The 23658-nt window shown below is 60.7% G+C and overlaps 3 protein-coding genes across 3 annotated transcripts; 2 read left to right on the forward strand and 1 right to left on the reverse strand.

The window, feature by feature from the left end:
• The first annotated feature begins 4272 nt into the window (after window positions 1-4272).
• EIF1 (eukaryotic translation initiation factor 1) lies at window positions 4273-5845 on the forward strand. The gene is made up of 4 exons (XM_059489302.1): window positions 4273-4438; window positions 4715-4878; window positions 4968-5069; window positions 5625-5845. The coding sequence occupies exons 1-4, from the start codon at window positions 4408-4410 to the stop codon at window positions 5667-5669; spliced, it is 342 nt and encodes a 113-aa protein (XP_059345285.1). The 5' UTR covers window positions 4273-4407; the 3' UTR covers window positions 5670-5845.
• Window positions 5846-9634: 3789 nt separating this feature from the next.
• LOC132084242 (gastrin/cholecystokinin-like peptide) lies at window positions 9635-10065 on the forward strand. The gene is made up of 2 exons (XM_059489308.1): window positions 9635-9821; window positions 9941-10065. Exons 1-2 carry the CDS (start codon window positions 9635-9637, stop codon window positions 10063-10065), a joined length of 312 nt encoding a protein of 103 aa, XP_059345291.1.
• Window positions 10066-10684: 619 nt separating this feature from the next.
• On the reverse strand, window positions 10685-22258 carry HAP1 (huntingtin associated protein 1). The gene is given in 17 exon segments (XM_059489015.1): window positions 10685-11525; window positions 12116-12209; window positions 12616-12834; window positions 12928-13192; window positions 13398-13569; window positions 13646-13713; window positions 14095-14232; window positions 14318-14392; window positions 14477-14607; window positions 14690-14768; window positions 14894-15002; window positions 15235-15335; window positions 15440-15556; window positions 15667-15743; window positions 19775-19966; window positions 20878-20960; window positions 22092-22258. Coding segments are annotated over 17 exon segments (2490 nt in total). The 3' UTR covers window positions 10685-11122.
• Between the last annotated feature and the right edge of the window lie 1400 nt (window positions 22259-23658).

The following is a 23658-nucleotide window of genomic DNA, read 5'->3' on the forward strand; positions in this document are numbered from 1 at the left end:
CCCCAGGGCTGCTGCTGCAGGACCCACACACAGCCTTGAGCTGCACACACACAGGGAGCTTCAGATCCCCAGGACTGGCAGGGGCACTGCTGCTGGATAGACCCTGCCCGTAGGAATGTGCCCCTTGTTGTTGGAGTGACAAAATTATCCTTTGTCCCCTTCAATAGGAAATAAACCCAGAAGTTTCTCTCCTCAATCAGGCGAGAAGGCATCTCATGGGACCTGGGGGGCTTCACCTCAAATTTAAGGATAACCAATTGGGCAGGAGCCAAAAAGTCCTGCCTGGGCAATTTACTAGAAAAAGAAGAAAAGAAAGAAACTAATGGTTTTTGTGAGGTGTTTTATCAGGGGCAAGGACCTCTTGCACCTGGATAGGTTTTCCTCTGTAATGAGTTTTGTTATTTTGCCTTTTATTAAAACCTTTTTGTTTCCAACACTACCACAGAAGCCACCCTGCTGATTTTATGCCTCTTCTAAGGTAGCTGAGATATCTTGGATGTGAAATAAATCTCCAAGAGCTTATGAGACCTGGCTTGAAGGGACCCATATTTCACCAGCCCTCAGCACCAGGACGTTTCTTTGCTGCCAAGGAGGACAAAGGTGCCCAGGAGCACCCTCAGATGCCTTCAGTGGGCAGTGGCAGCACAGTGTCACAGCACACAGGTGTCACAGCACACAGGTGCCACAGCACACAGGTGGCTCTGGGCTCCCTCTGCTCCTCCTGCTGCCCCTGAGCAGCCTCTGGCAGCTCCCCTGGCCTGGCCCCGGCCCCCGCACAGGGATTGGGGTGCCCGGGGGCACAGGCTGGCCTGGCTGCCAGCGCTGGGTACCAGGAGAAGGCAGCAGCTCGGAGCTCCTGAGGAGCTGCTCCTGCAGGAGACCGGCATTGCCACCTCGTGGGGAGCCGGGAGCGGCACCAGATCGGGAGCAGCAGGCAAAGATGAGCAGGAGGGTGCAGGGGCTCAGCCCAAGGCACTTATAACTGCAGGCGCCAGCTCTGAACCCTGCTCACAGCAAAATTTAGATGCTAACACTTCCCTGACCTCTGCAGGGATGGGTTTGACACACACTCCTCTCTTCTGGCGTTCACCAAAGGCTCTGAGGGCTCAGTGGTGAGGACACAGTCAGGATGTGTCGTGTGGATGTGCAAATCAGAAGTGACACTGATAAATCGACCCTCTGGGGGGCCAGAGCTGATCTCAGACTGATGGCTCTGCTCGGGTGTTTGGTGTTGAAGAGCAGCCCTTGGACTTGGAAATGCCTCCAGCAGAAAGATGGAGTGCAAAGCTCTCATTGCTTCTCCGGTCTGGCTACTCCACCGTGTGGCTGCTGGAGACAGCTCCTGCTCTGGGAGAGGAGGAAAATCTGATCAGAAAGAGGAGAGAGAAGAACCATCTGCTTGTTCATGGCTGTCATGGAGCAAATTCATATTCTTAGGAAAATTTCAGCCAGTTCTCCAGCTGATGTGTCACAAACACAAGAGACAGATGCTCCAGGAACACCAGGGAGACACAAACACAGCAACACAAACAATTCCCTCTGCCCGGTGCCAGAGAAATCATTTGCCTTTATCTCAAACAACCCCCCAAGGATGACGCAACAGCCTCGTGGTGTGTGCCAGAGCTGCAGATGGCAGCACAGGCAGCTGCCAATAACCTGTCAGACCCACAGGGATGGCTCCAGAGCACCCACACAGGGAGCTGGGGCTGCAGGGGATCCAGAGGGAGCTCCAGACACAGATCCTCAGCCCAGCAGGCCCGGGGTGATGCTCCTGCTCCATGAGCAGCTCTGACCCAGAGGACAGCTCAGGCTCTGGCTGGATTTTTGCCTTTTGAGCCCATTAATTGTCAGAGATTTGCTGTGGGGGATTTTTAGTGCCTGGATTTAGGATGTGATGTTGCTGTGGCAGCAGCCCCCGTGCAGAGACTCACCCTCCAGTTTGGGGTTTATCCACTGGGAGAGCCATGGAATGGATGTGTTTAACAGCTCATTGCCAGCTCTGGGAGCCAGGCTGCAGGCCCTGAAATCAGGAATCAGGAACAGGATTAAATCCATGGAATGGCCGTGTTTAACAGATCATTCCCAGCTCTGAGCCAGGCTGCAGGCCCTGAAATCAGGAGTGAGGATTAAAATCAGGAACAGGATTAAAGCCATGGAAGGGCCATGTTTAACAGCTCATTCCCAACTCTTCAAGCCAGGATGCAGGTCCTAAAATCAAGAATCAGGAACAGGATTAAATCCATGGAAGGGCCCTAAAATCAGAAGCCAGGAACAGGATTAAATCCATGGAATGGCCGTGTTTAACAGCTCATTCCCAGCTCTGGGAGCCAGGCTGCAGGCCCTGAAATCAGGAATCAGGAACAGGATTAAATCCATGGAATGGATGTGTTTAACAGCTCATTCCCAACTCTTCAAGCCAGGATGCAGGTCCTAAAATCAGGAATCAGGAACAGGATTAAATCCATGGAATGGCCGTGTTTAACAGCTCATTCCCAACTCTTCAAGCCAGGCTGCAGGCCCTAAAATCAGGAGTGAGAATTAAAATCAGGAACAGGATTAAAGCCATGGAAGGGCCATGTTAAACAGCTCATTCCCAGCTCTGGGAGCCAGGCTTCAGGCCCTAAAATCAGGAATCAGGAACACGATTAAATCTATGGAAGGGCCCTAAAATCAGGAACCAGGAACAGGATTAAAACCATGAAAGGGCCGTGGCTTTAATCAGGAGTTAGGAACAGGATTAAATCCATGGAAGGGCCGTGTTTAACAGCTCATTCCCAACTGTGTGAACCAGGCTGCAGGCCCTGAAATCAGGAGTCAGAACAGGATTAAAGCTGAGATCAGCAGCTACCCCTGACCCTGGTTTCCCAAACCTTGGGCTCACTGCCCTCCTGGCCCCCAAGAACAGGGAGTGCCCCTTCCCAGCACCATGACTGGGATGTGACTGGATTTACTGGGATGTGCTGACCCAGCCAGGCCTTTGGGATCCCCCAGGAGCCAGGGTGGGATCCTCCTCCTCCTCCTGAGCCTTCCCAGGCTGCAGCTCCAGACCCAAAATCAGAGCTCAGGGTGGTGACCAAACAGTGCCAGGCTCAGCAAGGCCAAGCCAGGCCAGGAGAGCCACCCTGGGCCAGGGACAGCCGTGTCACCCCCAGGCTGGGGCCGGGGATTGATGTGTGAAAAATGCCAATCACTTGTTTTTAGAATTTTTAAAGTTTAATAGTAATAAAATGGTTATAAGAATAGTAATAGAAATTTGGACAATTAGCATTTAGGATAATATGAGACAATAGAAACAAAGAGTTATGGATGGTCTGGGTACTTCTTTCTGGGCAAAATAAGCCCAAAAAAGGACCCACGTTAATAGAGGATTAACCCTTAAAAGCAACAGCCTGTTGCATATTCATACACCTTATACATGATGCATAAATTCCATTCAAACACAGGATTCTGTCTGGGCATTATCGAGTTCTTCCTCTTAATCCTAAAATGTCTTCAGGGCTGAGCAAGGTGAGAAGAACTCGATAATGGAGCAATAAATTCTTTTCTTCTGAAAGATTTAGGTGTCCTGTGGCTGCTATCTTGCTATGAGTCCTCTCTTAAAAAAAGCATCTTACATAGCATAGTTTCTGTTTTAACATCCTAAAACTGTATTTAACACACAACTTAAGAAAATCAATACAGCATCACTTTCCATCATAACACATCTAACATTCCTTTTAATATTTGCGAAAAGCCAATCATAAAATACGCATTTTTCAGACGGGGAAGTTCGGGCGTCCCAGAGAGGTTTTGGGGGGCATAACAGGGGTGTTTTGCACAGGGTTGGAGGAGCCCAATAAAATTTGCGAGGGCTGGAGGGGATTTGAGGCCCCATGAGGGTTTCGGGCCGCACCGCGTCCTTTGGAGGGGAGGCCCGAGGGGACCTGGAGGTGTTTGAGCGCTCCCGGGGAGTGTTCTGTGGTTCGTGGGGGTATTTTGTGGCTCTCGGGGAGGATTTTGGGGGTCCCGGGAGGATTTTGGGGCTCGCGGGGGTCTCGGGGCGGACCCTGAGGGGGCTCGGGGGGTCCCGGCCCGGCCCAGGATCGCACTGCGCACGCGCCGCCCCGCGCGCTGCCGGGCCCTCCCCCCGCGCATGCGCCCCGCTCCCCCCCGCGCCAGCCAGGGCGCGGCCGCGTTCGCCCGATGCGTCCTGACGCCCCCGCGCGGCGACCAATCACCGGCCTCGTTGGCCGTGCGTGATGGCGTCACGGAGGGGCGGTATATAAGCGGTCGGCGGCAGTCCCGCCCCCCTGACACTGCCTCGAGCCGCCGCCGCGAGAGCATCCTCCGCCCAGAGCCGCTCCCGCCGCCAGAGCCGCCCCCGCCGCAGCCGCCGCCGCCTCCGCCGAGGGAAGGGAAGCGTATCGTATGTCCGCTATCCAGAACCTCCAGCCCTTCGGTGAGGCCCTTTGTGCGGTGGGGCCGGGGGAGCGCGCGGGCCCCGCCCCGGCCCCGCCCCGTGGCGCAGTTGCTATTCCGGGCCCGGTTGCGTCAGCCGCGGGGGGGGTGGGGGCGGAGCCCAAACCTGGGCGGGCGCGGTGTCCAATGGGGTGGGGGCGGGGCTGGGGTGTGACGGGCGGGTGCGGCAGCCAATAGGGCTGGATCTTTGCGTGATGGGCGGGTGAGGCGGCCAATGGGGCGCTGTTGGGGCGGGGCCTGACGGATCTCCCCGCAGACCCCTTTGCGGATGCAAGTAAGGGTGATGACCTGCTCCCGGCCGGCACTGAGGACTACATCCATATAAGGATCCAGCAGCGAAACGGCAGGAAGACCCTCACCACAGTCCAGGGCATCGCGGATGACTACGATAAAAAGAAACTGGTGAAGGCCTTCAAGAAGGTGGGGCTTGGGGGCTCGGGGGTGGGGCAGCGGCCACGCCCAGCAGGGATGTTGGTGGTGTTAATGAGGATTTTTTGTCTCTGCTGCAGAAATTTGCCTGCAATGGTACTGTAATTGAGCACCCCGAGTATGGAGAAGTGATTCAGTTGCAGGGTGACCAGCGCAAGAACATCTGCCAGTTCCTTGTGGAGGTAGGACAGCTTCTGTAGGATTGTGCCCCCTGTTGATGGAGTGACAAAACTATCCTTTGTGCCTTTAAAATGGAGATAAGCCCCGAAGTTTCTCTCCTTAATTAGGTGAAAAGGCACCTCATAGGACCTGGGGGACTTCACCTCAAACTTAAGGATAGCTAATTTGGACAGGAGCCAAAAAGTCCCACCCGAACAATTTGCTAGAAAAAGAAGGGAACAAGGAAATTAATCACTTTTGTGAGGTGTTCTACCAGCAGCAAGAACCTGTTCTCCTGGCTTGGTTTTTCTCTGTAAAGAGTTTAGTTATTTTGCCTTTTATTAAAACCTTTTTGTTTCCAACACTACCACAGAAGCCATCCTGCTGATTTTATGCCCCTTTTAAGGTAGCTGAGCTATCTTGGGTGTGTAATAAATCTCCAAGAGCTTATAAGACCTATATTTCACTACCTAAAATCAGCACAAATTTGTTAAATGCACACAGATCCCTGGGTGTGGGCAGTGTTTGGATTCACAGAGGCATCACCCCACACTGTGAATTTGTTTTCTCTCTTGCAGATTGGACTGGCTAAAGACGACCAGCTGAAAGTCCACGGGTTTTAAGTGCCTGTGGGCCACTGGAGCTTTATGCAAGAAGATATCCTTACCATGAAATTCCCACCTGTCCCTTGTCATAAGTTTAAAAGCAGCCGGTTTGTGTAATGTAACGATCTTGGGTCCACTGTTGGGTCTGGACTGTTGTAATTGGTGATGTAATAAACTGACACGAGCCCATGCTATCTCGTCTGGCTGTCCCTCATTTCCCAGAGCTAACCCAAGGGCTGGCACCATCCAGCCTGAAGCCACAAGCTCCAGCTAAGCCCGGGGACTCGGCCTGTGCTGATGGCTCCTCAGTCCAGCTGTGCTCCCATCCTGGCCTGCCTGGTGCCAGCTGCTCCCTCTGGGCACTGCTGGCTCCTGGGGGCACAGGAGTGACACCAGAGTGACCTGGAGGCACCATGGCAGCAGCTCAGGTGTGGGTACCTGCGAGCCCTGAGGTGCCAGGTGCTGTCCCATGGGTTAAACTCGTGACAAGGACTAACAGCAGGATAACATCCCTGGAGCTGCAGAGCTCACACCCTGTGCAGTAACACGGCTTTGGTTTCGTTTCTAATGTTTTATTGTAATGTATTTAAAGTTATTTAAATAAAATTGGTTTTCAAAAGCCTGTGTGTGTGTGGTTCCATCGCTCCCAGGGGCCAAAGCACCTTCTCTGGTGGCGTTCCCTGCTCTGGGGGGCCTGGGGGTTGTCCCCCACTGCAGGAACAGGGAGTTCCCTCGGTGCTGTGTGTGCTGCTCCTGCTGGGAGCTGAGGGAAGCCGAGGGGTGGGTGGGTGCTGAGTCATTCCCTCGTTGTGTTCCTGGCAGTCCCGTGGGCAGGGTCACTTCTGCTTCCCAGAAACTGCGAGGAGGAGGAGGAGGAGGAGGAGGCGCTGCCACCCGGGTCAGGCTCTGCCAAAGGTCAGGGGCTCAGTGCTGTCTCTATTTTGTGAGCTCAAGCTCAACAAGCAAGAATGGAATCTCAGTAAACGCATGGGCTGAGGGCCGTGATGGTTCTGGGGGCTGGCAGTGCCTCTGGCACGGGAGCAGTGTGAAGTGCTCTGAAATGCTGAACTCAAACCTGGGTTTCTCTGCCATTGTCCCCCAGCACATCTGCCCTGCAGCGGGGAGGGCTGGGGTGTCCTGGGGTGCTGCTCCCACCCTGATCCTCCCAGAGCAGGGCCTGGCCCTTCATCCCCTGCCACAATGTCCCCATCTCCCGTGGGTGCTCAGAGCACTGAGCTCACTGCCACCTTCCTGGGAGACTTTGATCTTGGAAACAGAATTGCTGCAATTATGTAAAGCAGCTGTGAGTGCACCGAGGGTGACCTCCTGTCCTCCTGTACCTCAGTGACCTCCAGCCCTGCCTGTGCCTCAGACTGACCTCCAGCCCTGCCCATCCTTTGGTGACCTCCTGCCCTGCCCATCCTTCCTGAAAGTGACCTCCTGCCCTGCCTGTACCTCAGAGTGACCTCCTGCCCTGCCCAGCCCTTGGTGGCCTCCATCCCTGCCCATGCCTCAGGTGAGAGAGGTGACCATCCCTGCCCATCACGAGCAGTGCTGACAGCACCAAGGGCAGCATCCACACCAGGGTGTGCTTTTGTGCCCACAACCTCCCCCAGCCCAATCTCTGCTGCTGCTGTGCCAAGAATTCCTGTGCCCCTCGTGTGTCAGAGCATGTCCAGCCTGGATTTCTCCCCAGGGACTTGGCAACAGATTTGGCCACTGCCAGGACAGCTGGCCCCGGGGGCGAGGGGAGCTTGGTGCATCCTCAGCTCAGCCTTGGAGCAGGGTCCAGCCCCGATGCCCACAGGCCTGGTAACAAACCTGCGTCAGGGTGATGCCGTGAGTCACCGTGTCCCCATCACCCTGACGGCTCATTGGGTCCAGATTGAGCCATTAAAAGGCAGAAATTGGAAAACAATTTGTTTGTTCCTTGTGCAAGGTGCTGGTTGGAGCGAGCGATCGATGGCTGAGGGGTGCTGGGTGCTGCTGCCTCCCTCCATCCAAAGCCCATTTATTTTGGGGTGTTTGAGGAGCTGACACAGCTCCTTGGGGACAGGGGACAGTGACGTGCCCCAGCCCAGGATGTCACTCACGGGGTTTATTGAAGGAGGGAGACAAATGGGCTCTGCAAATACACTGATGGGGGATCAACAGAGGCAGCAGGAAGCGTCAATATCCATTGGGGGTGGGTGGGGACAGACAGGATCGTCAGTGGGGCCCTCTGCTGCCACAGCACCCCAAAGCTTCTCGGGGTGCAGGGAGGGACCCAGAGCTGCAGAATGGGCTGCTCTGGGGTCTGTGTCCTGCTGAGGGGCCTCACAGACACTGCCCCCCAACCCCAGAGGCACAGAGCCTTTGGCAGCCCTGGCACAACACGTTATGAACCTGTGCACACACCTGGGTGTGAGGGTGTGGGTACATCTATGTGTGTGTGTGTGTACAGACACACATGTGAGAATACACATATGTACACAAACATACTTCTGTATATACATACATACATGTGCATGTGTGTTTATACAGATATTTGCATATATATTGCTATTTATAAACACATATGTATGTATGTATGTATAAATGTGTACAGATTTAGATATATGTGTACAAATATTCATATATTTTCATATATATACGTGAATATATATTATATATTATATATATTATATTATATATTTTATATTGTATATTTTATATTATATATTATATATTATATATTATATATTATATATTATATATTATATATTATATATATTATATATATTATATATTTATAATATGTAATATATTTACATATATATGTGTATATCTTTTATTTATATATATATATATATATATATATATGTGTGTGTGTGTGTGTGTGCGTGTGTGTATATATGTACACATAATCCCAGAATGAATCATTTATGTTAGAAGTCCAACATGTGTGTATGGATATATAATTGTGAATACTTGTATGCATGAATACATGAATACATGTATGTAGACATGTACATAAAAATATATGCATATATATGTATTTATGTAAGCATTCATCTGTGTTTCCCTACATACATATATGCATATTTATAAATATAATATAATAAATATAATATAATATAATAATTATAATATAATATAATATAATATAATATAATATAATATAATATAATATAATATAATATAATATAATATAATATAATATATTTTTAATAAATATTTTATATATATGTATGTGTGTATATATATATCTGTCTGTGTGGCTCTGTGGGTCTGCCTGTGTGTCTGTGTGTGTGTCTGTGTGTCTGTCTGTCTGTCTGTGTGTATGTGAGCACGCACAGATGCCCGAGGCCCCCCTGGGGGTGGGTGGATGTGATTGGAGCCTCCTTGGGGTGTGGCAGCCCCGGCAGTGCCTTTAAAAGCAGGGCTGAGCTGGGGTGATCCTGGAGAGACAATCCCACTGGGACACCCCCTGACACCCACCAGGACACCCCCAGGACACCCTGCTGAGCCTCAGAACCCACAGGTGAGTCTCAGAGTCTCACAGGGCTCTGGCACTGGCTGCAGGTGACTTGGGGAGAGGGAAAGATGGAGAAAACCTGAGGAGCAGACGGGAGGGACGAAGCAACTCAGAGTCCCACTGAGGGGAACAGAGGGGATCTGGGCCTGGCCATGCCCTGGGGAGGAGAAGCTCCCCAGCTGTTTGGATTCAAGGAGGAGCTGGATGATGCTCTTAGCCACGGGCTTTAGTTTTCAGCATCCTTGCAAGGAGCCACAAGTGGGATTGATCCTCATGGATCCCTCTGCCTTCACTCTGATTCTGGGGGAAATGGGAACCAGCCAGGAGAGAGGGATGGAAAAGGCTTGGGGAGAAGCTGCAAGGGATGGAGGGGACTTGGGGACACAAAGGGGGGGACAGAGGGGACTGTGAACTGTCCATGGGCTGGGGCTGAGCCTGTCCCAGTCCAGGGGCTGCAGCTGCCCCCCCGTTCAGTGTCCCCACAGCCATGAAGGCGTCCCTGTGCCTGTGCCTCATCCTGGCCCTCGCGGTGGCCCCCAGCCTGTGCCGGCCCCCGGCGGCCTTGGGGGACCCCCAGGAGCCCCCCCCGAGCCTGGCCCGCCGGGAATGGCCCCAGCAGCTGTCCCAGGAGCAGCAGCACCTCCTGTCCCAGTTCCTGCCCCACATCCTCACAGGTACTGCAAGCTGTGGGTGGGTGGGCACAGCCTGGCCCCCGTGGAAGGGGGGGGAAAATACCAGCAATTTCCAAATTTCCAGCAATTTCCAGCTCTAACTGCTGCCTTTGCCCTGGCAGAGCTGAACAAGCACAAGGCCTTTGTGCATGAGGACGAGGGGCTGGAGGCTCTGCACGACCACTTCTACCCCGACTGGATGGACTTTGGCCGCCGCAGCACTGAGGATGAGGATGGTGCTGTGTAGCTGCTGGGCTGGGCAGGACACTGCCACACTCAGGGCCTGCCCTTTCCCTCAATAAAACTCTGGCACCACGGCCTCTGCACTCCTGTATGTGCTGGGGAGAGCCTGGGAAGGTGGGCAGGGGGATTTGCCCCCAACCCCAGAGGGCAGAAGGGATTTGCCCCCAGTTCCAGAGGGCAGAGGGGATTTGCTCTAAGCACCAGAGGGGATTTGCCCCCAGCCCCAAAGGGCAAAGGGAATTTACCCCCAACCCCAGAGGGATTTAGCCCCAGAGGGCAAAAGGGATTTGCCCCCAGCCCCAAAGGGCAGAAGGAATTTGCCTCCAGAATGCAGAAGGAATTTGCCCCCAGAATGCAGAGGGGATTTACCCCCAGCCCCAGAGGGCAGAAGATATTTGCCCCCAGCCCCAGAGGGATGCAAGGGGCAGAGGCTGAGCTGGGCACAGCAGCACACACAGCACACAGCAGCTGCTCTGTGAATTCACATTTATTTGCCAGGGGTTTGGGCACAGCTTGGAGGGAAGGACACAATTAGGGGAGCAGCAGAAGCACCCCCAGGAACATCCCAAGCTGTGGGTGCTGCTACTATTGCTACTCAGTGAGCAGGGAAGAGCTAAACCAGCATTCCCTTTGAAGCCAGTCCAGGCCAGGCGCTGGCCAGGGCCCAGCCCAGGGTGCAGGGGGTCCCCCTGCCCCAGTGGGTTGCCCCAGGACACACCTGAGCCCAGACTGGGTGTTCTCCATCCCTGCAGCATCTGGACAGCCCCAGACGGGCCGAGCTGCCTCTCGCTCCGCAGACAGGCTCAGCAGAAGCAGGAACAGTTTTTATTGCCAGAAATTGGCTCCTGTGCAGGGTCCACACTGCCCCAGCAGGAGGGGCCAGCCAGCACCCCCTGTACCCCCATCCATGGGGAGCAGGGCCAGTTCTGTCCTTGCAGCCAGGGCAGAGCCCTCCATGCTGGTGCCAGGAGCGCTGATGGAGCTGGGGCAGCACCAGGAGCTGAGGCTGAAGCTTGTCCTGTCTCCATTTCCCCATGGACGGGCGAGGAAGAGGATGTGTCTCACCCTGAGCCTGGGGGCTCTGCAGCAGTGTCACCTCTGGGTAGCCCAGAGGGCACAGGAGCTCTCTGCCCTCTGGCCACCACCTTGTCCAGCCCCAGGCGCTGCAGCTTCTCCACCAGGTTCCAGCTGAAGGTGCTGCTCCTGCCTGGGGGTCCCTGCTGGCCCCTGGCCACGGGGGGCTCACAGTGCTGGGGCTCCTGGCAGTGCAGTGAGGGGGCCCTCCACGATCCAGTGCCTGGTGCCAGGTGGGAATCTCGGCCCAGCAGGAGCCTCACGAGTCCCGTGGGGGCGCTGGGGGGTCCAGGGCCCAGCGCCAGCGTGGGGGGAGCCGGTTCTGGGCAGGGGCTGCAGAGGCTCAGCCCCTCAAAGGGCCCACAAGAAGGCACGACGGCATGATACAGACTGGAGGGAAGAGAGGGCAGAAGGGGGATCAGCTGGGGGGGCCAGGCAGGACCCCCTGTCCTTCCCCTAAAGAGCCCTGGGCTGCAGGAGACCCCAAAGCCCCCACAGGGTGCTGGGGCTGCTCCTCACCAGCCAGGACACGCTGGGACACGGGCACAGCTCCAGCAGCAATGTCCAGACACCAGGGTTTGTCTAACAGCGAACTGCAGCTCACACCAACCCCCAGCGAGCCTTAGGGGGGCTCATTAGGGCTAATCACCGGCGCTCGTTAATGAGGGGACAGCCCAGCAGCCGGCTTCGAAAAGTTCCTGGCTGCTGCCCAAGTGTGGAGGGAGGAAAAAAACCAAAAACCTGTGTCTGCTCCCCAGAGTGCCAGGAGCATTTACTGCTCCCCTGGGCGAGCCCAGCCGAGGAAGGCTGTCCGTCTGTCCGTCCATCCATCCACAGACACACAGACACCCCAGCAGCCACATCTGGGGAGATTTCTGGTGCTGGCACCTCTCAGAGCATCAGGGGCTGCAGGGAGCCAGGCACGGGGGAGGAGGAGGAGGAGGAAGGCCGGGGCAGGCAGCGGGGGCCCCGCACCTTACCTGGTGGTGATCGCAGAGGTGGGGTGGAGGATGTGGCAGGTGGTGATGGTGAAGGTAGACGGGGTCTGGGGGAGGTTGTTAACAGAGAGGAACACTGGAAGGGACAGGAGACAAGGGGTCAGGACACAGGGCACGGAGGGCAGGCGGGGCAGCCAGAGCCGGGCTGGGAGCTCCTTGCACGGGGATTCAGCAGCAACTGCGCCCGGTGCCTGCTCAGAGCGGGCAGCCGGCACAGGATGGGCCAGGAGATGCCAGAGCGGCCCCTTGCAGGCAGCCGGGGGGCAGCAGGGGCTCGCCGGGGCGGTGGCCGCGGCTCATCCCGCTGCCCGAGAACAGCCCTGGCACAGCCGCAGGCGGAGCATCCCCCTGGGGAGCGCGGGGTGCCACGGACAGGCTGCTGCAAGAGGGGAAGGCACCGGGGAAGGCGAGGGCCAGCCGGGACAGGAGGGCAGGGGCACCCCGGGGGCTGCGGCCCCTCTGTCCCCTCGCCCCCCGCTCACCCCTGGGGCGCTCCTTGGCTTTGGCGGGCGCTGAGGTAGGGAGCAGCTGGAAGGAGCTGGCGTCCACATCGTCCTCCTCCAGGTCATTGAGGCTGTACACCTCCTCCAGGTCGGTGTCCAGCTGCCTGAAGTCTTTGGTGAGCACCCCGGGCCGGGGCACCAGGATCCCGCCCAGGTTGGGCTGTGCCAGCTGCTGCCAGTGGTGGAGCGTCACAGAGCCTGGGGATGGGAAAACAGCCGAGGGGAGCTCAGGAGGGGCTGTTGGACCCTCAGAGGACCTGCAGCTCCTCACCCACCCCCTCTGCCCCTCACCTTCCAGCGGCTTCACGATCTGCAGCTTGTCGGGGAAGCAGGTGAGGGAGCCCAGGGAGAAGCCGGAGCCAGCCGTGAGCTCCGAGCCCCCGGAGTAGCTTGTCCCGGTGGAGACGACGCTGCCCTCGGGGGTGAGGAAGCCGCTGGAGCTCTCCCCATCCCTCAGCCTCCAGAGCTTGCGCTCCCGCTCGGCCTCGAAGAAGGAACGCTCCGAGAGCCGCTGCACCGCCGCCTCCAGGTCCTGCCGGCCCAGGGCTGCCCGGGGCTCCTTGATGGCCCCATCGGCCCTGATGGGGGCACAGCTTAGGGCTGCACCTCAGGGACTCCCCCAGACCCTGCCCTCCCTGCCCCAGGCTGCTGCCAGCATCCCAACTCCTGTGCAGGAGCAGCCGCTGTCCCAGCCGGCCCCGTTCATCCCCAACCCGGCCCCGTTCTGCCCCCCCCGGCCCCATTCTCCCCTGCCCCAGCACTCACTGAGCATCCTCCGAGCCGGAGCAGTTGGTTTGGGGGGTGCTGGCCCCCCCAGAGTGGGCAGTGGACACTGGCTTGGAGCCCGGGACGTGGTGGGGAGACTCGGAGCAGGACTTGGCCTTGGCTGCCTGGTTCACGGCCTTCACCGTCTCAAAGACGCGCTGGTAGCTCCTGCGGGCAGGAGGGAGCTCGGGGTGAGCCGGAGCCGTCCCACGGCACGGCACAAACCATCAATGACAGCACTCACTTGTAGTCCGAGGAGGAGCTGTCCGTCCTCTTCCTCATCGTGCCCTTGATCTCAGCCGCCAGCGAGTCCTGGGGACGGGATAAGTGGTGTCAGTATGGGGGGGCAGTGTCGGTGTCAGTATGGGGGTGCGCAGTGTCAGTATGGGGGGGCACAGTGTCAGTGCTGGGGGGCAGTGTCAGCATTGGGGGGCAGTGTCAGTATGGGGGTGCACAGTGTCAATACTGGGGGGGCACAGTGTCAGCACTGGGGGGGGCAGTGTCAGTATGGGGGTGCAGTGTCAGTACTTGGGGACAGTGTCAGTATGGGGGTGCACAGTGTCGGTACTGGGGTGCAGTGTCAGCACTGGAGGGGCAGTGTCAGTATGGGGGTGCAGTGTCAGCACTGGGGGTGCAGTGTCGGTACCGGGGGCACAGCAGGGACCCCCCCCGTGCCTCTCCGTCCCCGCTCACCACGGGCAGCAGGCTGGCAGCGCTGTAGCGGCTCACGGTGCTGTTGGGGACGCTGCGGCTCCGCAGGCTCTTCACCTCCTCCCGCGCCTCCTGCAGCATCCCGCCGCACTCCGCGTACTTGTCCTGCAGATCCCGCAGCTGGGGGGACACCGGCACGGCTGGAGCACGGCCCTGGCACAGGACCCCCGGCCAGGGGGGCACCCAGGGCTCCCCCCGGGCTCACCTCCATCCGCAGCTGCTGCTGCACCTCCTTGGCCGCCGTCAGGTGCTGCTGGAGCTCCTCCACCTCGGAGCCGTACTGCGGGCAGGAGAGGCTGGGTCAGGGCGCTGTGCCCGCACCCCTCGACCCCCCGGCACGGGCAGGGGACCCTCACCCCCTCACCGTGCGGCACTTGTGCTGCAGATCCGCGACCTGCGCCAGCAGCTGGCTGATCTCCTCCTGCTGCCGCGCAGCGTCCTCCGCCCGGTGCGCCAGCTCCTCCGACAGGTGAACGACCTGCTGGCTCGCCTCGGCTGCGGGAGGGGGCTCTGTCACCGCCGGGCACCGCCCCGGCCCCAGCCCACCCACCCGGGCAGAGCCCCGAGCCCTGCTTACAGAACTGCTCCACGCAGTCGATCATCAGCTGCTGCTCCTGCTGCTCGTACTGACAGGTCTCGGTGGCGATGTTGGTGGCCTGGGGGGACAGGGTTGGAGAGGCTGAGCGGGACAGGCAGGACACTGAGGGGGCAGCTCGGGTCCCCCCAGGGAGAGCAGGGCATGGGTGGGCACTGAGGGCATCCTGCAGCTGGCTGTGCCCACCTCCATGCGCAGCTTCTGGTTCTCCTCCTCCAGGCTCCTGAGCTTCTGCTGCAGGGTGTCGTACTGGAAGTACTGCTGCAAGGACAGCGAGGACTCGTGCCTGCGCAGCCTGGGGACAGCAGGGATGGCCTGAGCAGGGCAGGCAGGGTGGCAATGCCCACTCTGACCCCTGCCCGCTCCCCCAGGCACCCACAGCGACCGAGCTCTGTGGGGTCGGACCCACGGCCACCAAGGGAGGGCGGAGATGTGGCCAGTGCCAGCCCAGGGATGTGATGGCTCCTGGCCTGCCCACAGGAGCAGCTGAGCCCCAGGGGAGCGGCAGGACAGGGGGTCCCACTCACGGTGTGGAGGTGGTGGTGGTGGGCTCGCTCTCCTCCGTGCTGGTGGTGTAGAAGTGCAGGAGGTCATCCCGCATGGACACCTCGTGGCGCAGCTGCGCAATCTGGAGAGACAAAAGAGCTTCAGGACATGGCCAAAGAGACCACAGCAGCCCCCAGGGGGGCACACAGGGGGCCAAAGCCCAGACCTGTGCCCAGGAGCTGTTACCTCCTCTTTGGCCAATTCCAGCTGCTCCTCCAGGAGCTCATTGCGCTCAGTCAGGCTCCGGTTCTGCTTCAGCAGGGACTGCCCGATGCGTGCTGCCAGCTCCAGATCCCGCTCTTTCTGCAGGGGCAGGTCTGCCTCAGCTGGGACTCATCCCTTCCCCACTCCTCACCCAGCCCTGTGTCCCCAGGGTGCCACCAGCCCTCACACAGGTGGCATCTCCAGCGTACCTCGTCCAGCAGGTTGGTGACAGCGTCGATATCGTGGTAGGTCTTTGTGATCCTGGCCACCCGCTCAGCACACAGGACTGGGGGGAGAGGGCACAAGGTGAACCCCCACACTGTGGGAGCACTGACCCAGGGGCTCAGCACTGTCCCCCGAAGCTGGTCTCCAAAAAGGACTTTTGTCAGCTGGGTGGCACCTCACACAGTGCCAGGCAGGGATCCCCACAGCGGTGACAGCATCGGGGGAAATGGGGGGGCTCACACCTCATCCCCAACCCTGCCCACACCTTGAGGGGGCAAGAAAAACGCTTGGCACCCTTGCTGACCCCACAGCACAGGCACAGTGCCAGCCCCACTGCAGGACTCACGGACAGAAGGGGGACAAGGAAGGGCAGCAGCAGAGACAGGATCAGAGGTGACATCTCCAGCAGAAAGCAGGCTGGAGCTCCAGCATAAATAGCCGTGGGTGGCACCGTGCCGAGCCGGGCTCGCGGGCGGCGTCCCCTCCAAGCTGTCCCCAGCCCCCTCCCCCAGATCCCCCCTGCCCTAGTTTGGTTTCTCTCTGGGGGAGGGGACGCTGCCCCCCCGCGCCCACCCGGTGCCCCCGCAGCTGCACGGCCCCGGAGGCGAGGAGGGATCGGGGGCTCCCACCGGGCCCCCGGCACAGCTCTGCGTGCCCCGCCGCTCCCCGGGTCTGGCGGGGAGAGGAGGTGCCAGCACCGAGTCTCGGTGCCCCCGCTGCGGGTCCTGCCAGGCAGCGCCGGGCACGCACCCGGGCGGCGGCGCTGGAGCCGGAGGGAGCCCGAGCAGAGCCCCGAGCCCTGCCCGCACCCCAGAGCCTGCTACAGCCCCGGAGCTGCCTGTGCCCCACACCCTGCCCGGTGCCCTTTCCATGCTCTGCTGCCCCGAGGGTGCGTGCCTCAGTTTCCCCCGGCTGCGCTCAGGGCCCCAGTCAGAGGCACCCCCCAGTGGCGCAGACGAAGTGGGTTAACGGGGAAGCTCAGCCACACAAATCCCATTAGCCGGCCCCAGCTGGGGTTGTGTAATGGCGAGTGTGTTGTCATGGCAATGCCCCCACTCGCCACCCCGGTCCCGTCCGGCCCGCACTGCCCCACGCCCCAGAGGGCACGGACCCCAAACACGGACCCCAAACACGGCCATGGGGCGCAGGGCCAGCCCCATCCCCAGCCTCATCCCCCCTCTCTGCACCCCGACAGGAGCCGCTCTCCGCGGGGGTCCCCAACTGCACCTCGTCAGGCCCCTGAGCCATTAATTGGAAGTAATTAGAGCATGAGCATCGTTACGCTTGGGGCGAGCGGCTGGCCCTGGCAGACGGGGGCTGCGGCGCTGGCGAAGATGTAAACATCCACCCAGGGCCCGATTGGGGGGGGAGCACCCCGTTCCCACGGCAGGAGGGGCGTCCTTCTCCTTCCCCACGGGCACACCTGGCACACCTGGCTGTCCCCTGTCCGTGGGGACAGCTCTCCTTGGGGTCGGGGTGACCCTGGGGGTCCCCAAGGGACCGGGCGGCGGCAACCCCGGGCCAGAGGGCGGCGAGGGAGCCGGGGATTGAGGGAAGGCACAGGTGGGGAGCGCAGGGCACCTCCCGAGGGAAGACCCCGGCCCTGACCCCTCCGGACCAGCCCCGGCCCCGGGGACACCCCGGCCCCGCCGCTCCAAACCAACCCCGCGGGGTGCCCTGCCCTGCCGCAGCCTCATCCTCACCCCCATCCTCATCCTCATCCTCACCCCCATCCTCATCCTCACCCCCATCCCCGGGGCGGGACCGCCCGCGCCGCCCTCACCTTCCTCCAGCTCCCGGGCGATGGGGTCCGCGCCGCGCTCCGCGTTCCCGTTCAACTCATCGTAGGCGGCGGGGCTGCTCCAGATCTCCATCGCGCCGTGCCCACCCAGCCGTGCCCAGCCAGCCGTGCCCAGCCCCGCCGCGCCGAGCGGAGCCGCTGCGGCCGCTCCCGCCCCTATTTATAGGATCGCCCGCTCCCCGCGCACCTGCCCGGCGCATCCCCCGGCGGCGGGGCCGGGACAGGGGCGGAGCCGCGCGGGAGCAGAGCGGGGGCGATGCGGGGTCGGGGTGCGCATTTCCCCAGGGACGCGATCCCCATCAGGCACCCCAGGACTGGGCTCTTTGTTGGGAAACCCGCCAGGACAACCCTGCTCGGCCCTGGGGGCTGGTGGAGGTGTCCCTCCCACCTCTTGGGACCCTGGGGGTCCCTGAGCAGCCGCTCTGCGGTGTTGATGCTGTGGGTCACCCACAGACAGCAGCTCTGCCCCTTGGGAAGGACGGGGAGAGATTTGGGGCCCTTCACACAAAGCCATGGGGTCCCCATGAGGGTCAGGGTACGTTTTTCTGGCCAGCCCTGCTCTGCCATCCTCCCGTCATCACCGACGTCACAAACCCTGCACCTGCAGTGCCCATTGCAGTGCTGGGACCTGCCAGGTCCCTGATCAGCAAAGGGGCTTTTCCATCCCACTCCAGCTCCCCGTTCACCACCCCTGGCTCCAAGCATGGCCTGGCATGAGCCAGGATGCCCCACACTCCCTGGCCGGCACCCTCTCGTCCCCACAACACTGGTGCAGAGGCAGCACAGAAGCAGGAAAGGTGAATAAATCATGGTGTGCTGAATTATGGAGGAGCTGGCAGGCACGTAGCACATGCCGTGGGTGTGGTGCTGGTAATGCCAACGTGCTCTGTCCTCATCACCTGCCCCAATGCCCACCCTTGTGAGCACCCAAACAATCAGTGAAGGGATGCAGCTGGAGCTGCCCCTCAGCATTGCACACCTTTGCCTGCCTCGCTCCTACCCATTGGGATCCTGCCATAAACCCTCAGTCCTCTCTGGGGTGAGGATGGAGCAGATGCCCTCAGTCTCACCCTCTCCCTCCTCCTGGAGCTGGATTTTCCCTTGGTAAGGCCTGGGATGACACAGCCAGCACCACCCACCCTCCAGGGACCCCAAGGACTCAAGCACACGTCTCAGCATGGACAGGCAGGAGCTGCTTCTTCCTAATCCCCTGCCCCAGGATTTGCTGCTCTGGGCAGGTTCCCTGTGCCTGCACAAGCAGATTACAGGGGGCTATTTCTGATGGCAGCTTAAAGGTTTGACGCCATGGGCCCCCTCCAGCACATGCCAGCAGCATCGGAGTGGCTGTGACCTGCAGGAGTGTGGGACTGAGAGCCCCTGGCCCCATGGAGCAGGGCTGGGGTGCTGGTGTGCTGCATGCTCCCTACCCCATGGCACAGAGACAGAATTTGGGGCTCAATCCCTTGTATGGCCACTGCAGGGGGCTGTGCCGATGGTCGCCTGCTGACCAGAGAGGGAGCAGCCACCAGGGGAAGGCTGCAAGCACAGGCAGGGCACGGTGAGGATGATGCCCAGCCTGGAGGGAGCAGGTGGGTGGAGGCTTTGCCCCCATCTGTCTCCCACTGCCCCACATCCATCCCCCAGCCCCCTGCTCTAATCCTGTCCCCGCCACACGCAGCCCAGAGGCACAAACAAGGCAGAGATAATCCGTCTGTGCCCCCCGCTGAACCCCGACCTTGCCCAGGGATGGAACACGTCACAGGGCCATGGGCACTGCCCCTGCCTGGCCATGGGGGGTGCAGGAATGTCCCCATGACATCCCCACAGCTCTGGGGGCTCTGCTGGCACCAGGGATGGATCCCCACAGCTCTGGGGGTCTGCTGGCAGCAGGAATCTCCCCCTGGGGTCCCCACAGCTCTGAGGGCTCTGCTGGGTTCCCCACAGCTCTGCTGGCAGCAGGAATCTCCCCCTGGGATCCCCACAGCTCTGGGGGCTCTGCTGGCAGCCCCCTGCTCCAGGCTGGCATGCTGGAGGAGCAGCAGCCCTGGCATCCCCTGGCACACCTCGCCAAGCCCACCAGTGTCCCAGCCCAGCACAGGGGAGCAGGGACGCGCTGGGGGTCCCAAGAAATGCTGGGGGGCTCCCTCTCCCAGCATCCGGCTTGGCTCAGCAGCAGCTGCTCCCAGAATTAGCCCGGGATGTTCCGGGTGAGGAAATCCAGCCCGTCAATCCCATTAGCGGCGATCAGCCCGGCCGTGCCCACCGCCCCTCCCCGGCCCCGCTGCACTCACGGAAATACTGCAGGGTCTCCTCGATCTGCTGGGGGGTCAGGGGGGCTACGGGCTGCGGGGGGGCGCTGGGGGCTCGCAGCCAGTCGCCGTGCTCGTAGCCGAACACGGTGTCAGCCCGCAGCGTGTAGCGGGGCAGCTGCTCGGCCAGCAGGCTGACGATCTCCACCTCGGGGACAGCCTCGCGGCACAGCTCTGGGGACAGGGGGACAGAGGGCCACGGCGTCAGTGTGGTTTTGTTCTGCAGGTTATTGTTTGGTTTGTTGTTTGGTAGTTTATTTGGGCTTCCCCCCCCCCACCCCCGCTTTTAGTGTCGGTTTATCTCTTTGCTGCTTAGCTACTTTTCTGCCAAGTTTCAAACCCCTTCCTCCTACATCCAGTTGTTAACCCCTCCTGTCCCAAGCAGTTTTCCTCCCTTGTATCCCTTGCCTTTGTGTTCCACCCCCAGTGCTTTTGATTAGCTGAACATCGTATCCTCCCTTGAGACCTGTCCCCCCCTATAAGCTGTTGTTTGCCCCCAGCTCATTGCGACCCAAGACTTGGGGGAATGTAACATCAAATAAAGTAACCCAGTGCCACCCCAGTGCCACCCAGGCCCGTGCTGCTGCTGTGGCCTTTTTGTTTCCCGTTTTGCCTCCATTGGTAGCTGGGATTCTGTGGAGCCCCGAAAGAGGGGACTGTCACCCCCTCACTGTCACCATCAGCCCAGGGTGGGGGGCGTATGTGAGGAGGGGGCTGTGCAGGGGGGAACCTCCTGCACCCCTCAGCCCACTCTGTGCCCTGGGGGTTTGGGCCTGGGTCCATCCCCAGAGCCACTGGTGCAGGGATTGGGGGGTTCCCCGCAGGGTGGCACTCAAGGACCCTTCCCCAGCTCTGTCCTGCTCCCCTCATCCCCCCGCTGCCCGCGGGCAGGGTCCTGCTGCCATCTCCTGGCCACGCTCTGCGCTGGGCACAGTGGGCCTGGCACGCAGTGCGGGGTGAAGGATGCCGGGACAATGGCTCATCTCCAACACAGAACAGTGACAGGATGGAGGAACAGCCCAAAGGAGACCCAGCTCCTCACCCCCCTCACCCCAGTTCCCGCTGGCACCCTCAGCTGTACCCACCAGTGATGGTCGCGGCATCGCGGCGTGTGCCCGGCTGGGACACCGGGCTGGGCTGGGGACAGGCGGTGACAGCTGAGCCCGGGCTGGGCAGGGCGTGGCAGGCGGGTGGGCTCTGGCTGGGGAGGGTCTCTCGTGGGAGCGGGGTGTCCAGTTTGGCTGGTGTTGCGTGGGGGCCTGGCTGCCATGGGGAGAGGCACCGTGCGCCCGGGCTCCCGGAGCGGCACACCAGAGTCCCTCCTCCGGGCCCTGCCTGGGGGGAAGGAGCTGTTCAGGTGATGTTCGAGGGCTCCAGGGACACATCCTGACCCCCCATAGGACAAAAACCTTCCTGGAGGCAGCATCTGCCAGCCCAGGAGGCATAGCCAGGGCTCAGGTGTCCTGGCACAGGAGAGCTGTGGGAACAGAATCCAGCTCAGCTCCACCCCTGAATGTGGGGCAGGTTTGGCAGAGGCAAGGGGTCAGCGTACCTGCTCTGCGGTGGCTGCTGTGTGACCGGGGGGCTCAGCACCAAAGCAGCACCAGGAGAGGACAGGACAGCACGGGACAGGAGAGGAGCCTGCCCCCACAGGGTCCCTGCCGGGTCGCTGCCTGTGGAACGAGCAGGGAGGAGCTGTCGAGTTGCCCGGCGCTGGGCAGACACGGCAGGAGTGCCAGGAGAGCCCTGGGCAGCTCCACCTCGCAGAGCAAAGTCCACCTGCGAACCTCCGCCCTGTCGGCAGCAGGATGCAGAGCAGGGAGCAGGGCAGGGCTGGGCAGCATCTGCAGCTGCCTCATGCCAACCATAAACATAATGAGACGGGCCATAAATCCAGCATATCCCTGCTCTCTGGCCACCTCCAATGGCTCTGGCTCGGGCTGCGGCCGCTGCTGGCCCAGCTGCCCTTCTGCCCTGCAGGGCAGGAGCTCCCTGCTGCATCCCCAGCCCTGCTCCCACCTCCCCCACTGTGCCACAAGCAGCCCCTCGTCCCCAGCTCATGCCAGGGCATGGCTGCCCTCTCTCCTGGCAGATGCTCGGGGTCGCTGCCACATGCACAGCACCCACACCAGGCCACGCTGCTCCCCCTGGCACACAGGGACAGACCCCGAATCACACCCACAGCCTTCCCCGGCCCTGTGCCCCCTGGCACTGCCACCACCACACCTCGGGCCAGGAAGCAGCTCCCCATCCCCAAACCCTCATCCCCTCCTGTCCCCAGGGAGGGAGCGGGACCCACCGTGCGGAGCGGAGGTGCCGCTGGCTGCGGAGGGAGCGCGGCCGGCGAGGGTGAGTCAGCTCAGCCGGGGCTGCCAGAGCCCTGCGTCTGCTTTTGGCCCAGCTCCTGCACGTACATTCACTCTCCCCGGGGGAACCTTGTTCAGACACGTGCGGAGCAGCTCCCATCGCCCCAGAGCTGCTCCCACCGACCCCGGACCCCACCGACCCCGGACCCCGCTGTCCGCCCTCCAGCAGCGCTTGATGAGCCGGGAGCTGCCCCGGGAGCTGGGCCAGGGCAGGACGGGGGTCCCGGGCACCGATGGGACACGGGCCAGGAGGAGCACGGTCCTGGCTCAGCCTGACCCAGGTGCCTGTGCAGACTCGCTCTGTGCCCTGCCCGGTGCCATCCTGCGCCTCCTGCCCGGGCACCTCCCGAGGAGCGCCGTGAGAAGGGGAGAGATGAGGCAAATTTTCCTGGGGCTGCGGCTGCCGCCCTCAGATTCTCCGGGGAACGGAGGGGAACCCTCGGGCACGGCCCGGGGATTTGGGGTGCCCAGCCTGGGGAAGGCGGGACACCGTGAGAACGGGAGGCACAGCGCGGCCGGTGACAGCGGGCGTGGAGTGGGACACCGCGGGAGCCCGGGGGCACCGGGAGTGCGGGAATGCCGGGTTTGGGTGCAGGGATTGCGAGGAGGGCGATCCACACACACGCTGGGCGCTGCTCCTGGCTGCGGAGCCATCGGAACCATGGACATCGCTCCCATGGACATCGCTCCCGGCCCCGCCGACAGCAAAAGCCGCTCCCAGCCGAGGATGCCGGGACCCGCAGTCCATCCCTCCCTGAGGACCCCGCAAGCAGCTCTGGTTGCTCTGGTCCAGGTGTCCTCTAGCTCCATTTTCCCCCCAAAATCCCACACATGCCGCTGGCAGCTCCGCCCAAGGGAACTGGGGATCTCGGCATGTGCATCCCTGCCCACAGCTCCAGGAGGGCTGCAGGACCCGGCCCCTCCTAGGGCAGATGTTCTGGGGCATCTCCAGACCCGCTGGCACTTTGGGGACAGGCAGCTGTGACAGCACAAACATCCCTGTGAACGCAGCAGGGCTCCACGAGGTGGGGTCCAGGCTCAGCACAGCCAAAGCCCCATCCAGGCACACAGGGCTGGAGCCAAGGCCTGTCACAGATTGTGCAGCAGCTGCAGCAGGCCAGGGGCTGTCTGGCCCCCATCCCATGAGGCACCCCAGCCCCATGGCCCTCGGGAAGTGCACTGGGTTCTGCCCGGAAAGCAGCTGTTGTTTTGCTCGCTGCAGGTCCTGGCACGGGCTGTGGCAGGAAGCAGCTCCATTTCCCTGAGCACTGGGGTTGGCTGTGGCCACAGCACCGAGCTCAGGCAGGCAGGATGTCCCCCCCAGACCCACTTCCCAGCCCAGCTCCTGCTGCTTTGTCCCCGCTTGCTCCTGTCCTGAGCACAGCACATGAATCTCGCTGTCCTGCCGTGCTCTGCGGCAGCCTGGGCCCACATCCAGGCAAAGCAGGTGCCAAGCATGGGAATGAGCTCCCCAGGATCACTCTGGCCCATGGAGGGGCT

The sequence above is a fragment of the Ammospiza nelsoni genome, chromosome 26, assembly GCF_027579445.1.
Source record: "Ammospiza nelsoni isolate bAmmNel1 chromosome 26, bAmmNel1.pri, whole genome shotgun sequence".
Lineage (NCBI taxonomy): Eukaryota > Metazoa > Chordata > Aves > Passeriformes > Passerellidae > Ammospiza > Ammospiza nelsoni.